This window comes from Tauraco erythrolophus, chromosome 16, assembly GCF_009769465.1.
Source record: "Tauraco erythrolophus isolate bTauEry1 chromosome 16, bTauEry1.pri, whole genome shotgun sequence".
Lineage (NCBI taxonomy): Eukaryota > Metazoa > Chordata > Aves > Musophagiformes > Musophagidae > Tauraco > Tauraco erythrolophus.
The window spans coordinates 20,028,871-20,043,832 of record NC_141480.1 but is presented as its reverse complement, the minus strand read 5'-3'; the positions used below and the strand labels follow the sequence as shown (position 1 = coordinate 20,043,832).

General features: G+C 52.5%; 1 protein-coding gene across 13 annotated transcripts in view; it reads right to left on the bottom strand.

Moving 5' to 3' along the window:
* Window positions 1-706: 706 nt before the first annotated feature.
* DIAPH1 (diaphanous related formin 1) overlaps window positions 707-14,962 on the bottom strand; it is a 33,129-nt gene continuing 18,873 nt past the window's right edge. For 7 of the 13 annotated variants that reach the window (XR_015222598.1, XR_015222607.1, XR_015222597.1 and 4 more), the window contains 5 exons: window positions 5,857-6,187; window positions 5,553-5,680; window positions 2,826-2,873; window positions 1,971-2,119; window positions 707-851 (listed from right to left, as the gene is read on the bottom strand). Coding sequence is in view for 2 of the 13 variants with exons in the window: in XM_086621697.1 (XP_086477823.1) it covers window positions 830-851; window positions 1,971-2,119; window positions 2,826-2,873; window positions 5,553-5,558 (225 nt within the window). In the remaining 11 variants the exon portion in view is untranslated. Of the gene's footprint in view, window positions 852-1,970; window positions 2,120-2,825; window positions 2,874-2,953; window positions 2,970-4,578; window positions 4,601-5,552; window positions 5,681-5,856; window positions 6,188-7,408; window positions 7,427-14,962 lie in introns of those variants that run through there. The other 6 variants (XR_015222605.1, XM_086621696.1, XR_015222599.1 and 3 more) reach the window with 5 other exon arrangements.

Sequence of the window (14,962 nt, the reverse complement as noted above, 5' to 3'; positions counted from 1 at the left end):
GCCCCTTCTCTCTCTCTTTTCCTGCAGCTGCTGGCACCTGGGGACATCTCCATATATTCCACTACCACCTCAACTCTTTCCATCCCTTTCTGGTAGAAGCATAACAGTCCTGTCTTGACCACACTCATGCACTTAAAAGGTACAATTCTGCTGCCTTAGCCTGGAAGACAACTTTTAGCAGGGCCTGTAGTGGTAGGAGAGGGGTAATGGTCTTAAACTAAAAGAGGGTAGGTAGAGACTAGGTATAAGGAAGAAATTTTTTATGATGAGGGTGGTGAAACACTGCCACAGGTTGCTCAGAGAGGTGGTAGATGCCCCATCCCTGGAAACATTCAAGGTCAGGTTGGACAGGGCTCTGAGCAACCCGATGTAGTTGAAGATGTCTCTGCTCACTGACAGGGGTTGAAGTAGGTGAGGTTTAAAGATCCCTTCCAACCTGAAGAAAAAGCCTGGTGTCCCAGCCCACGTCACTGGGAGGGAGAATGGACAATGGCAGGGGGGAAGTGAAAGGTGCTGTGTCAGCCAGCACAAATGGAGGGGTGCAGAAGTTATTCTGGATACAGATTACAAGGATGTAACATGCCAGCAACTGCAGCAATACCAGCTGGGTATGTGAACCATGCCATGGTTTCCCTGACAGCTGCGAGGAAGGAACAAACACCAAAAAGTAATAGTAGGCACCGTTTTTTCCTTCCCTTACCAGCCCTGGAGCTCCCTGCAGGAAGAAGCTCAGAGGTGGCACAGCCTGGAGAGCAGCACCCACCCTGCCACGCTCCTCCGCTCCAGCAGGACAGGCCACCAGACTGCAAAGCTTCCTGTAAACCATCCGTCATTCCGGCCCCGTTAGCCACCTGCAAAGAGAACACAGGACCCCGTGACATTCACGTGGCAGGAACAGGGAACGGAGCCCAGCAGCCGGACTCCTCCACGGAGGCTTTGTGAGCAACAGCCTCACGCCCTGCTCTGCTACAGAAAACAGCAGCTTTTGCCTCTTGTGTCATGGAAAGGGACAATAAATACTCCACGTCCCGTTCCTCCGCGTCTCTTGGGTATGGGGTAAAATCCAGCGGGACTTCACTCCGTACATGCTTTGAGGGAATGTTTGTCATGGGAATGATGGGGGGTGGGAAGGCATCCACCTCCCCCCACTCTGGATGGGAGGGAATGGATTAGGACCCAGCCTGCCTGGCAACACCTTCCTCCCAAGAGGAGGAGGGGGTGGGAATGGCTCCGCCAGGATTTTTGGGCACGTTGTCTAAAGCCTTTCACTTCCTCAGAGATCCCAGCTGTTGGGCTATTTGCTGCCGACGGAGGCCTCAGTGGCTCCTCCGCTGATCTCCCCCAGGGTCTTCTCCTGCTCTGCTCTGCTCAGTTGTCTCCATGCTCCTCTCCAATGAGCATCCCGGGTTGCTAACACCCCCATGCCCTCTAATCTCCCTTTCGCTCCCGTGATGGTGCTCAGGCCACTAAGGAGATTAGCCCGGGCTCGGCTGCTCGCCCTCCCTAGCAACAAGGATGTCACCCCTCGGGGAGCCACGTGCAGGGGTGACACATGTGGTGCCACCACCCCAGTGACAGCGCAGCTCCGGTGCCCTCTCCCGTCCAGCCACAGACCCAGAGGAGCTGCCCAGAGCCGCAGCACAGGATACATGCTGGGACTAGGAATTGGTAGGACGTTCCCCCCACCCATCCCAAGCTGGGAACCTGGGAGACCTGCTCCCATCCTCACCTGCTGTCCCCTCTTGTTTGGGTGGGAACCTCCCAAGCTCGGAAACAAGAGGGGCCAGGACATGGAGCCTCCCTGCATCACCCCCCCCCCCCCCCCCCCCCGCCCCCAGCTTTGTGCTCCAACAGCACAGCAGCGGATTTTTAAAAGGCCATTAACCCCCCGGTCCTAAATAAACCAGCACATTCCCTCTGCCTCTGCGGAGCCAGGCGGGGGTTGTGAGCTCCAGGCACAAATCACTCACCACAAGCCTTTCAGAGGAGCTTCCTGGGGCAGTTGGCTGCCCCGCACACCGGCCACCGGCACGGCACTGAGATGGTTAACGTTGAACGCAGGCACGGGCTCTCTGCAGATCTCCGTTTCCGTGACAACAACTCCTGATGAAACCCAGAGCTATAAAATCCCATTAAACATCTGTGAGAGCCTGCCCGTGCTGCCTGCACTGCCTGCGCCGGCTGCCACCTGCCGGCAAACCGCCCCCCCCCAGGCTGACCCACATCGCCCACGCCGGAGCAGTGCTGGTGGCACCCAGCACCCCAGAAACACGGCTGAGGGGAGAAGGGACAGCACCAGCATGTCGGAGGGAAGCCTGGGGCATGAAATTTGGCTATGAGACTTGGCTTTTGGGCTAGCGAAGGGAGCCTGCAAGGATTGAAGGTGGGGGCATACACCCCACAAGTCACCGGAGCTTTGGGGGGCTCCTAGGAGGGGCACAACACCCATCACTGTGACTTGGGCTGGCAGAGATAGTGCTCTTGGAGCAAACCAGTCCAAATTCACCCGTGAGGACTCTCAAAGTTCAGAGGGCTGGTTTGAGCGATGGCATTAAGCCACGGGCATCTACTAGGGCTTTCTAGTTTCTTAAACTTACCCATCCTGCTTGTGCCAAGCTCAAGTGGAGGGTCTGGGCTGCTGAGAAGGGTCTCTGAGAATGAGACAGGGTGGTGGCCCAACAGGGACTTCAGACTGGACTCAGCCCAAGCTGGACAATGGGACTGAGGAAGGATGTTGGGATGCTGGCAGTTGGGGTCCCTGCCTCACCTCTGTGCTTCATTTCCTCCCCTCCAGTTTTAGCTTCTAAACACCCTTTGTACTTTACCTGATTTGAGAAGTTCAGGCTTTTCCCTCTCCGTGCTTCCACCACCGCCTGCAATAGGAAAAGGCATCAGGAGAAGGTGAGCAGGGAGGTGCTACACGTTTAAGGTGATGCTCCTGATGGCAGAGCTCAACCGACGTGTTCCTGCTGTGGGTAAGAAAAGCAGCACTGAGTTTAGTCTGGTATCACACAAAGGGCTCTCTGGGTAGTGGGCAAACAGGGCTCTGGCACTCAGGAGATCCTAAGGAGTTACTACTCCTCATAGGGGATAAGCCACACCTACACAAACCAAGATGTAACCCTTATTATACAATCAGGCTCCTGCACCTGAAGCTGACTGCAGGAGTGCTCAGCTGCAGATATTTATTTGTTGGATCTTCCCCCCAGCTGTACCCCCAGTTTCTCCCCCCTGAGCTCCTGGGTTCAGACACGCAGAAGCTGCAGCTTTTCCTTCCATTTGCAAGTGCTGCTGAGTCACTTATATCCTGGGAAAAAGCCTCTCCTCTGCTTGGGGAAGGATGGGGCAGGAAGCAAGCAGGGAGCAAACTGTGCCTTCTTCATTCCTCCCCTCCCGCCCCATCATCTAAATCCATCGCTGGGTACGGGAGGGAAAACAGTCAGAGGGACTGGCAGCAGCAGGAGCCCTGGAAACTCTGGCATCTGTGGGAGTCAGGGGAATCCAAAGGGGCCACGGATGGAAAGCTGACACACAAAGAAAATACTCTTTTTGAGCTACAATCGCTGGCACAGCTGCTGGCCAGACCCCCTTCCGAAAGCTGAAACACACCAGCAAGGGGATGGAAACCATTAACTTGTTCGTTTGCATGATTTAACCGTTTCCATCTCCCTCTGCCCCTTGGATAAGCTCAGATTTCTTAAGATTTCCAGCACCCCGATGCTGCAGTGCCTGGGGCTCCCCCCATGCAGCAGCCAGGGGTTGGGAGAACCACTAACGGAGAAGACAGGGCTCCCTCTCCCCTCCTCCTCAAATGCTTTTAGAAGCAGCAGCCATGGGCGCCCGGCTTTTCTGCCGGAGTAGATGCCCAGGAAAGAAGCCAAACAGCACCCAGGAGAAAACCGGAGCGGTTTGACGCTCCTTTCAAAGCGCTGAGGCTCGGCAAGCCCACGGCCTCAGAAGGGAATAGGAAAAAACCCTAAAGTCTTGCAAACGAAGCAGCTGGCTGAAAAGTACGGGGTGATCCAGGAACGATGCTGAGGCAGGGTGGAGAGCTGGGACACAGCCCTGCTAGACACTGAGCATGCCTTCAGCGGGCTGGCTAGTTCTGCTGCGGCAAGCCAAGCCCTTGGGGCTCCTGGGCTCAGCGACAGCGAGGGTCTGCAGCCTCATCCGTGCGTGCTCTGGATCAGGACCACCTTGTCAGAGGCAGCGAAGCAGCAGGAGGGAGGGAGGGAGGAATGTGAGAGCTTGCAAAGCATCTCACTGCGGGAGTTCAAGCTGCCAGGAGGAGGAGATGCGTTTCAGGAAACGCGAAGAGGCAGGAAATCAAGGCAGAGGGACAGTAATTGAGTCCATATGTTGGAAGCAAAGAACACATCCGGTAGCAGAGAGGAGACCGAGGGAGAAAGCCCACGCTGGGGGGACAGCACTGGGCGCCTGCGGAGTCACGGCAACCTCCTGCACCGAGCAGAAGGTTGAATTCAGACTGGTCACGACTGCTGAGATGGGTCACTTGCTGCTGGCATGGGCTTTCAGGTCCTTGCCTACATGGACAGGAAGCTTCTGACCTTAATGCTAGTCACATCCTCACGTACCAATGCTGCAAAAAGGTGAAGGAAATGGCTGATTTATTATAAAGTGACAGATCTACACTCGTGTCCCTGAGCACCTATGGAGCTAGGAAGGAAAGTGGCCAAGAGTAACATCAGAACATGGTTTTGCAGTTCACTGGGCAGTGCCAGGAGTGATGCCAGGTCCGCTCTGCTCCCAGAAAGCCGTATGGCTTTGGTGCAGGGGTACCTGCTGCTGTAGGATTCACTCACTCAGAGGTAAAGGCACAGATGGGGCGATGAACGAGGAACCTGAGTCTGCACAAGCCATCGTGGGGCCACCCCACAGAGGTTATCCCGCTGGTTTGGGTACTCCCAGGTTCAGGCTACAGCGCCGGGAAAGCTCCTAAGGCTGTTTTTGGCCTCTCCTCCTCCCCCCTTTTAAAATACAATTGCAAAGAAATCCGAACCGTATGTGGTTGGAATAGAGGAGCTTAATGCCAGACTCCTGCACTAACAGAGCACAGCGTACCGGTTTGGGAAGGGAGGAGAAGAGCTCTGATGCCAATACCCTCCGGGTCTCCCAAGAAAACAAGGGAGGAGACGGAGCGCGGGACGACAGCTCTGCACGGCCGTACAGGCTTCTGGCGTGCCGTGCCAATCGCCGCATTTCATACGGGCAAAACGCCTCTCGAGAAGGCCCTCAGGTTTGGCACGGTCCTCTGCACCCTCGTCGGCTTTGCGCGTCGCCGAAGATGGGTTTGCTGGGACTTGGCCAACACTGAAGTGTAAAGCTCTGCAGGTAAATCCACAAATTGCTGCTCTCAAGACTTGTCCTCTCAGCACAGAAGGACAGTCATACCACCCACGCTGTCCCTGAGTCTCCATCCCTGGGAATCCAGCTCCAGAGCATTTCTCTTCACCTGTAGCTCTCCTTATCAGCAGGGCTTTGCATCCAGCCCAAAACTTCTGCTGTCACAAACACCCAATCGCACCCCATACCTGCATTCGTATCTGCCAGCGTGCTCTGTTGCTGTCACTCCTGGCATTCCTTCTCCACCTCCTCCTTGACCAGGTTTGCACAGCGTATCATCTGTTTCATGCTGCTTCTGATTCTCCGTGACAGCTTGCTGCAGAACAGGAGAAACAGCTGCTTAGGGGCTGCAGAATGGTTGGGTGGGGGGAAAAAATCCACACGAAAGCAGTTAAGTTCCCTCTTTGGAAGAGGGGGTGTAAGAAGCATGGCAGATCTGGGCAGTGAAGGAAACCCTAAAGAATTAAGAAGAGGAAAAGGCATCTTGCTCACCGGAAACCTATTTCTGAAGTTATTCAGTTCTATGAAGATGCTACCAAGAGTCATTTTCTGGGGGTCAAACAGAAAGTACTGGCCCAGTATCATACAGGGGTCCTCTGTGTTCGAGTACATCATTTGCAACTTCTCATACTGTGTCCTGGTATCCTTAAAAAAAAGCTGTGAAAGTCAAGGACCATAAACCAAACATCAGGTGGAAAACATCAGGCTGAGCAACGGAGCACAGAGTACTGCAACATTCTTCTCATCTGTGGTTCCTCTCCACTCAAAGGTTTCAGCAGTAGCACAGATGCCACCACCACCAGACCATGATGGTCTTCTCAGCCTGGAGAAGAGAAGGCTCTGGGGAGATTTCCAGCAGCCTTCTAGTACCTAAAGGGGCTACAAGAAAGCTGGAGAGGGGCTTTGGACAAGGGTGCGGAGTGACAGGTCAAGGGGCAATGGCTTTAAACTGAAAGAGAGGAGATTTAGAGTGGATATAAGGAAGAAATTTTTTACACTGAGGGTGGTGAGGCACTGGCACAGGTTGCCCAGAGAAGCTGTGGCTGCCCCATCCCTGGCAGTGTTCAAGGCCAGGTTGGATGGGGCTTTGAGCAACCTGATCTAGTGGAGAGTGTCCCTGCCCATGGCAGGGGGGTTGGAACTGGATGATCTTTGAGGTCCCTTCCAACCCAAACCATTCTGTGATTCTGTGATTCTAACTTTGCTGAGATGCATGAATCCCTTCTGCCATAGCTCACATCCAGTTGGAAACATTTTCTTCCTAAAACCAAAAGGATATTGTCTTTTTTTTTTTCCCCCACAAATTCATCGCACTCATCTGCGTTGGCCAGAAAGTTCTGAATGTTACATTGCACATTCAAAATCTGTCCTTTTGTTATGTTTAAGCTTTTCTTCAAGTTCTTAGCAGACATTAAAAGAAAAAATAAGACAACATAAAAATAGAGAAGGACATTCCTAAAATATTTGCTTTAAGCAGGAGCATAGTTTCTACTCTTCAACTGTCATCAGGACTCCAGACATAACCCCCAGAAAATGCCTTTGACCCCACTGCCAGAATTGGGGTTCACCCCTCGTTTAGACCCCAGCAAATCACCCCCGTGCACTGACAATGAACTGCTTCAGACAACACCTCGGTGCTCCCGGAGCCTCAGCAGCAGCAGATCTCCCAGAAAACACGGTCCTTGCTGCTCCTGGCTGGTGTGTGTGCTCAGCCCAAGGGCAAAACTGGCTCACACCTACTCTCACGGGTATCCCACAGGCAGATGGGAGAGCTCTGCGGTGTGAGCACAAACCAAACCAGCACCAAGGCTCTCCTGGTATTTTGGTATTGAGGGATACACACGACAGGAAAGGTCCGTGCGCTTTAACCAACTCCGGTCTCTAAAATGAGATAAAAAGGTGATTTCTTTGGACATGGCATTTAAAGCTGTTTAAAGACTGACAGCCCCAGAGAAGGGTGCGAAGATGCTGTGAAGCCACCTGCCCACTCCAGCGCAGCACAGCGGGGTCGGCTCAGCAGCTCCGGGACAAGGGATGGCACGGAGTTCTACTGGAGATGTTACTGTATGTTAGAAGAAGACTTATTAGCTGACAGTAAATATTAGACCAGGTAAGACAAAGAGCAGAGCACCAGGGGGAGCAGTCAGGTGTTTGGCAGAGAGCTTTCACCCTCTGTCGGAGGGACGGATACATCTGTGGTCCGCATCCTGCTGCTGCCTCTGGCTTTCCTTCCTCCCTGGATACTGACTCAGCCTTTTATCACAGGACAAAACAATGGGTATCCTTCCTTCCAGTCATCGCATCCGCTCGTCTCGTCCATGCTTCTTTCCTTCACCACCCTGTACAGTGGAGCCCCGGCTCTAACAGGAAAAAAAGTTTCTGCTGTATCCCCACAAATAAGGCATCTTTGGGATGCAGCCACGGACACAGCAATGAGCCCAAACTGTCTCCACTCAGGGCAGCTGAGATCCAAACCCCTGTTCCCCAGCCACAGCAAACATCTCACCTTCACTGGGATCACTTTGGAGCCCAGCACTTTGTGTCTTGGAGCTGGTCACGAGAAAAACTGGTCAGGAAACCAGGACTATAGAGAAGGCACCGAAAGGCCAGCCAGGGGGTATCTCCAGGTGCTGGAAACCCCCTGGGTGTATTTCCCAGCCACCTACATGCAGGTGGGCAGGAAATAAACCCAGAAGGTACTAAGCAGTTCCCCAGCTGCCCACAGAAAAGCACTTGCCTTGCAGAGAGCTGATTCCTCTAGTTCCATACCAACCTGCTCCAGAGTCCCCAGAGCTATCCCAGAGCAATCCCCCCACACTGGGTCCTGCTGTTAGCTGAAGAGATCGAACCCACGCACCGTATCGTGCTCAGGCCCACTCTACCAAGCCAAAAAATTAAATAATTAAGTCTTAGTGCCAGAGGCAGCAGGTAAGTGAGTAGGTGCAGGATGCTGCACGGCGCTTTCCTTGCCACCGCCAGCTCCTGCGTGTAAGATCAAACGCAGCCAGCATCAAAGCGACGCCCGCCGTCCCGCAGGCTTCAGACCTACCCAGCACTTGTCTCCTGCTGACCCGAGCCAGCGCCCAGCACAGCGACAAGCACAGAAATCAGCTGGGAGGAGAAGGCAGAAAGATGTGTTTAAACAGAGATAAAGGGATGCTTCCCGGGATGAGCACCCACCGAGTCTAAACGGACCCTCACCAAGCACATCTGTGTCACAGGGTCCTGCGGCGGCACAGGAACATCTCTGAGGCGGCTCGCTAGGTGAGACCTGCTGCTTTTTGGGCTCCTACACAACTGAACACACTGAAGAACAACTGCTTGTTATTTGTGCTGCTTCCCAACTTATTACAGCAACCAGAGTGATTCTCTGAACAGGTGGGTTCTGTCTCTGGAGCAGTTTTGCATTCAGATCCCATCCTCAGGCAAGCGATCGGGCAGGAGAATCACAGAATGGTTTGGGTTGGGAGGGACCTTCAAGACCATCTAGTTCCAACCCCCCTGCCATAGGCAGGGACACCTTCCACTACACCAGGTTGCTCAAAGCCCCATCCAACCTGGCCTTGAACACTGCCAGGGATGGGGCAGCCACAACTTCTCTGGACAACCTGTTCCAGTGCCTCACCACCCTCAGAGGGAAGAAATTCTTCCTAAGATCTAATCTAAATCCACTCTCTTTAGAAAACCTCAGACTGAGTGAAGGTTATCATGGCCAGGAATGGGCTTTGAAGGTTATTCAGGAGTAGAGGAGGAGGAGGAAGGAGACTAAGTTCAGGCTGAAGACACTGGACAGCTTACACACAACTGGGCACAGGAGATGCTTCCAGGAAGAGCATCAGCAAGGGCTGAGCGATGGCAGAGTCATCGTCCTTCCTGGAGAGGGTCCTTCTAAGCCCCGAGTGCACCTTAACTGTAAAGATGGTACTTGGATCAATAAAAGTAAAACAAAATTACAGGAACTGGCATTTCTGAGGTATTTCATCCTTCCTGTACTTCTCAAACTTTTATAGAGGTTCCAGCGTTAGGAACAAGATCAGATTTATTTTCCACTGCCCCGCTTCCGACAAGCGGCAGTGCTCTCATTTGAGGCCACGGTCTTAACTCCTCCTCGGTGCAGGATTCGACAGACCTGGGGTCCTGCTCTTCCCAGTCCCCACCTCGCTCTCTTCTTGCCCATTATCCCACAGCAAGGCTAAACGGGACTGGGAAAACTTAACGGTTCTGCTAAAGGAGGTTTTTTAGATCTGGAAATTCAAAGATTTCTTGCACTCACTGAATAAAGGGAAAAAAAAAACATATTTGTGATGAGAGTTTCCTACTGGCATTGCATGGCCAAATTTTTCTTTTTTTTTTTTTTTTTGAATTAAACGTGGCAGGAGAAAATGACTTATTCTGTTGGAGTTTTACCAGATGCTTTTGCATTTCAAACATCCGATCTCTCCTATGTGGACAACCCAGAGTTGTATGTCTTAAACAGGACAACCAAAGTCCTCTCAAGATGTTTTGGGAAGACAAATAAGGAGCTCTTAATGCTTCTTTTTAATTCCTGCCTTTAAAAAGAGCGAGGTGTGGGTGCGAAGCCAAGCAACCACACACTTTATGAAAGCTTGTACACAGGGAACAAGGACAGGGAGCACAGGTTTCCTAGAACACATCTAAGGATGGATACTGTGTGCATCTTAAAAATCCATCAAGTCCAAAATTTACTCATCTAGATTCTCCCCACTGCAAAGTGAGATGATAAAGGTGCCTTCTCTACAGGAGGAGAGAGTAAGTCTGTTTGGAAACTTAGGTAACAAAGCTGGTACTGGTCTAAGCAGTTAAAGCCATCAGTAGCTGTTTAACAAAACAAACAAACAAATTAAGCACAGAACTTAAATTCATCACTGTTTGGTCATCAGGATGCTAAAAACCATTATCAGGAAGCAGGATGAGGAAGAAAAGGAGACTACAGAAACAAAGGCCCTGCTGTTAGACAGGGTGTTTGGCAGATCGAGACCTTCTGGTGTTAATTACCCCGACAGCGTGTAAGGGGTCACAAAACCAGACCTAGACCTGAGACTAACCCTGAGCCCACACAGCCCTTAAGCCTCTCCCTTTTCTTCCCGAAATCATCTTTTCACTTACAGCCCAGGTCTGCCGTGCTGTGCGAAGCAGTGGGAAGCAATTAGAACAGAAGAGTTAATTACCACTGATGGGAAAGCTGATCTTCCTTTTCCTGCCCTGGCTTTGTGCTGTGAGCTGTAATCCGGCACCCAGGCCCTCGGTAGATAACAAAAGGAGACCAAGGTCATTAGAGCAACCACTAAACATCACCCCAGGATGGGCAGCACTAAGCTCAATGAGCAATTAGCGCTCCAAAATCTGCACCTAATCAAAGCCTGCTCTGATCAACACGCTCAGCCCAAGCACCGACAATGGGGAGATGGAGCAACACCTCAAGAATACAAAGAGTTGCTGTAGGAAAAGTAATTTGGGGGACTCTGCTGTACTGGAGAAAGTGCTAATTCAGAGAGAGTCCTGCAGTTTCTCGTCCCAGGTGGCCACTGGGGAGAGTTTTCACTTTCGCTTTTCTCTCTTCTTCCTTTTATTACCCCCCTCACCCTCAAAAAGGAAACTTTTACTGCTGTAGTTGATGTTTACCACTAGCACCAGACCCTGAGAATAAACCTGTGTGCACGTCAGCCTGTCCCGTCATCGTCTGTGCAACACTAGGCAGAGAAAATGCAGAGACGCTGCAGGGAGCGTGAAGCAGGAGGTGGAGTGGGGGCATCACACAAGGAACAAAACAGTGAAAATGCAATTTTTCTGTTAGGGGCAGATGCTGACGTGATCTCTGACTAGAGTAAGTCACTTACCAGAACCCCAAACTGTTCATGCTCTGCCAGAACTGCCTTTTTCTGAGTTCCCCCAGCTGTGGCAGCAGCTGGAGCAAGTTCTGCAAGAGAAGTGCACAAACCAGAGGGACAGAGCTGCCTGGACCTGCACCAGGGTGAAGTCCAAGAGATGCAGAGTACAAACAGCTCCCTGACTACATGCCTCTCCCATCCTTACACCAAAAGGCAGGTGCAGAAATGCACCACGCTAGCGCTCAGCACAGTCTCACCCAGCTCTAGGACTGCAGTCTTGATCTTTTCATAAGGCAAGTGGAAAAACCCCAGGAAAATATTGGCCAGGGCCCAGGGAGAAGCATGGGTCAAGTTTTAGGAACAACTCCCTGACGAGCACCAAAGAGAAGTGGTTTCTGACCTGGTCCTAATAGCAGAGGATTGTCCAAACTCAGTAACTGCCGCTCCTTCCCCTTTTTTCTTAAGAGGTTCTTTCTTCTCTCACCCTCCTGGTCTTTCTTTTCTGAGTACAGCAAACCCAGGAAAGCCATGAGCTGTCGAAGGAGTTATCCCTTGGGTGACCACGCAGCTTTTCTTTGTGCAACAGCTGACCAGAACCAGAACTGCCCTTCTGATCAGCACCAAAGCTCTGGCTGCTCCATGCAACATGTCTTTACAAAAGGGCAGGGAAAGATCAGAGCGCTGCTCTCCCTGGTGTTCACAGACACGGACACGGGCGACTCTTCCCACAAAGAGTGGGACGACCTCGCTAAAGACATCTATTGTCTGAAGCTTCTGCAGAGACTTCAGGCCCGACAATGTCCACCAGCACATCAAAGCTCAGTGCGAGACACAACACCGAAGGATTTGTGGAGCGATATGATGGGGAAGCAATTCAGGAGATGTGTTTGCAGGTTTGGTGCTGGAAGAGCGACTGAAAGATGCCCAGCACCGTCACAGTCCCTGGACTGTCCTGCCCTTTGTTAACTGTCCCCTCCTCAGCGTTGCACGGGGGTCAGGCTGTCACAGACACCCCCTTCTCTGGGAGCACAAACAAGCCCACCAACACTCCTGGGACTCCCACAGAGGAGCATGGAAAAGGTTTGCACCGACTGCCTCTGCCGGCTCCACGCCACGAGAGCGATGACTGAGGCATCCCACTGCTCGGATGCCTAAAAACTCACTGCTTCACTGCGGGCTGGAACAAGCAGGGGGGTCTGTGCCCATCCCAGGGTGACTACGAAAGCCAAGACACCCCTTCCTGCTGTACCCCAACCACGAGGAGGGGGAGAAGCAGCACAGAAGCCCAACCCTGACCAGCTCTGCCGGGCGCTCGCTCTCCGATACTGCGGGCGAGGGGGCTGCAGGAGCCCGTAGCACCCCCAGCGCCGTCCCCCACCCCGCTCACCAGTCCCCGAAGCACCACACTGCCCAGTAACAAGGCAGAGGAGGACGAGCATCCCTCCCTCGGAGCCGACCTATGGCCGTGCCGCTCCTCCGTGCCTCCTCCCGCAGCCGCGCTGACGCCCGGGGCCAGCGAGCAGCCAGCACGGCTGCCGCCGGCCCAGAAATCGCTGACCTATTTTCGTACGTGTGGGCAATGCACAAGATCACAAACAAAGGGCGCTTCAGCTTAGGGTATTTAAAGGAAAAGATACTCATCTAATTACCCCCAGAAACCACAGCGGCTCTTAGGACGTTTATTATCTTCCTGAGAAGGATCCTTGTGCACGGCTGTGGGAAGGAAAAAACAAACCCAGCGCAGAGCAGTTGGGTAAAAGTAAAACAAAAAGCTCCATTAAGCTGCAAAATCACATTTTTAGGAAAGCAACAAAAAGGGATGTAAGAACTGGAGAATAATCTGGGTCTAGGACTCGATAAGCACAAGAGCAACCAGGGCTCACCTACGGGGCAGGAACACATGTGTATAAAAAGGAGTGACTGAGCAGCCCCGCAGGGATGTCCCCCACCTCTCTGCCACCGATGGATGAGCTGCTGGTGGCAGACTCATCTAAAGAGACTTTCAACAAGTCAGCTTTCCCAGGGAATTTTGTTCCAAGATTGCTGACGGACTTGGGCGAAACAGCAAAGTATTTGATCCACAACCACAGGCAGGTTTTGGAGCTGGCAGCTTCAGCTGGTTTGAGGTTAGTTGAAAGCATTCACATCAGCTACCCTCTCCCTGCACGTACATGCAAGGGTGAGGATCTCAGGTATTGTGGCATCTGTTGGTCCAGAAGAAAACCCTTAAACCGCACTCTTTAGCCTGAAAAAGCCCCCAAGCAAACCCAGGAGCCCTACAGAGGTTCACAAAACACTCTCCTGCCTCGTGGAAGGCAGAGATGTGCTGTGCTCACCACAGAGCCAGAACCTGCAAAGAGGCAGCCACCAGGAGCGGATCACGGATGCACGAGTCCGTCTCCGAGCCCTCAGCATCTTTGTAGAGTTGGTTTAGCAAAATTCGCTGTTGGAGAAGGCTCCAACTCGCTTTGCCGGCTTGTTTCACAGCCTGGGTTGGGAAATGCCTGCTCCACTGCACGGCACGAAGGATGCAGTGACACAGAACACAAAACACGGTTCCTACAAACAGAGATGCTGACAATAGCTCCTCAATATCAGATGCCAGCAGCTCTCCTGGGGCTCTCAGCCACAGCTGGGAAAGGTGCCGCTGCCAGGATCCGTTGGTAACAAACCCGGGGCAACAAGCCCACCCCCCCACAATGTGCGCAGGCAGGAAGGCAAAAAAAGAGCAAGAATAGATCTCAGCTGCCTGAACAATGGAAACAGGAAAGTCCCTCTTGTCTGGGGAGCCCGGAGAAGAGCAGCTCTGCAGCAAAACCTCAGCTCCATCCCATTTCCAGGCAGGCTGCGGGGGCTGCTCAGCCTCCTATGGAGACAGGGGTTAAAAAAAAAAAAAAAAAATCAAAGCAATATTGCAGCTAGAGCATCCTGCGACAGTGAGGGAGGAGGGAGGGAAGGAGGGCACCATTCAGCCTTGGGAGCTGGCAAAGGGCGGGGGGGGGGCTCCAAGCACTATTTCATCTAAACCACCAGCTCTCTCTGCAGCCCCCCTCCCCAATTCCAGCATCCCCCCCTACAGAGCCCATCGCCCTGCATCCCCCTGGGTACAAGTTGGGGCTCGCTGCCTCCCTCCACCCCAGCCCTGGTGCCGAGAAAGCCGCCGCCACGCTTCGCCTCGGCACATCCTGCTCTCCTCCATCCTACTTCCCCCCTGCCCGCTTTCCAATCTTTTTATTTTCTGCGTCAGAAACATAAAATGGAGACTGCAGGGAAGGAAAACACTTCCCCTAAGATGGCTGAGGGAGAAGAAGGATTTGCACGGCGGTGCACGAGCACCCTCTGCTGCTGGATGAGCTGCTTGGGGGGGGGAAAACACCTCTCCAGCCTTGTTTCAGCCCCATAAGCTCCAGGCAGAAAAAGAAACTTCAACCAGCCCTTCCTGGGTCATTGAAATTATCATTATAGCCAAAATATTTGCTTAAAAGGCTTCAGCAGCCTTGTCACCTCCTGAGCACCCCTGGTTGCCTCTCCCCACCACCCCGTTTATATTCTGCTTTTCCTTTCTGTGTTACATTCACAATCCTTAGGAAAAGGACAGTATTTTATAATAAACTCAGCATATTTCACACATACAACTCCCCACAACTAATGTCGCCGCCCTCCACACTTATATATTTTTCTAGGTTTGAGAAAAGCACTAAATTTCATTTGTATTAAGTTCCACACCAGGGTGAGTGCCCAAACCTTGG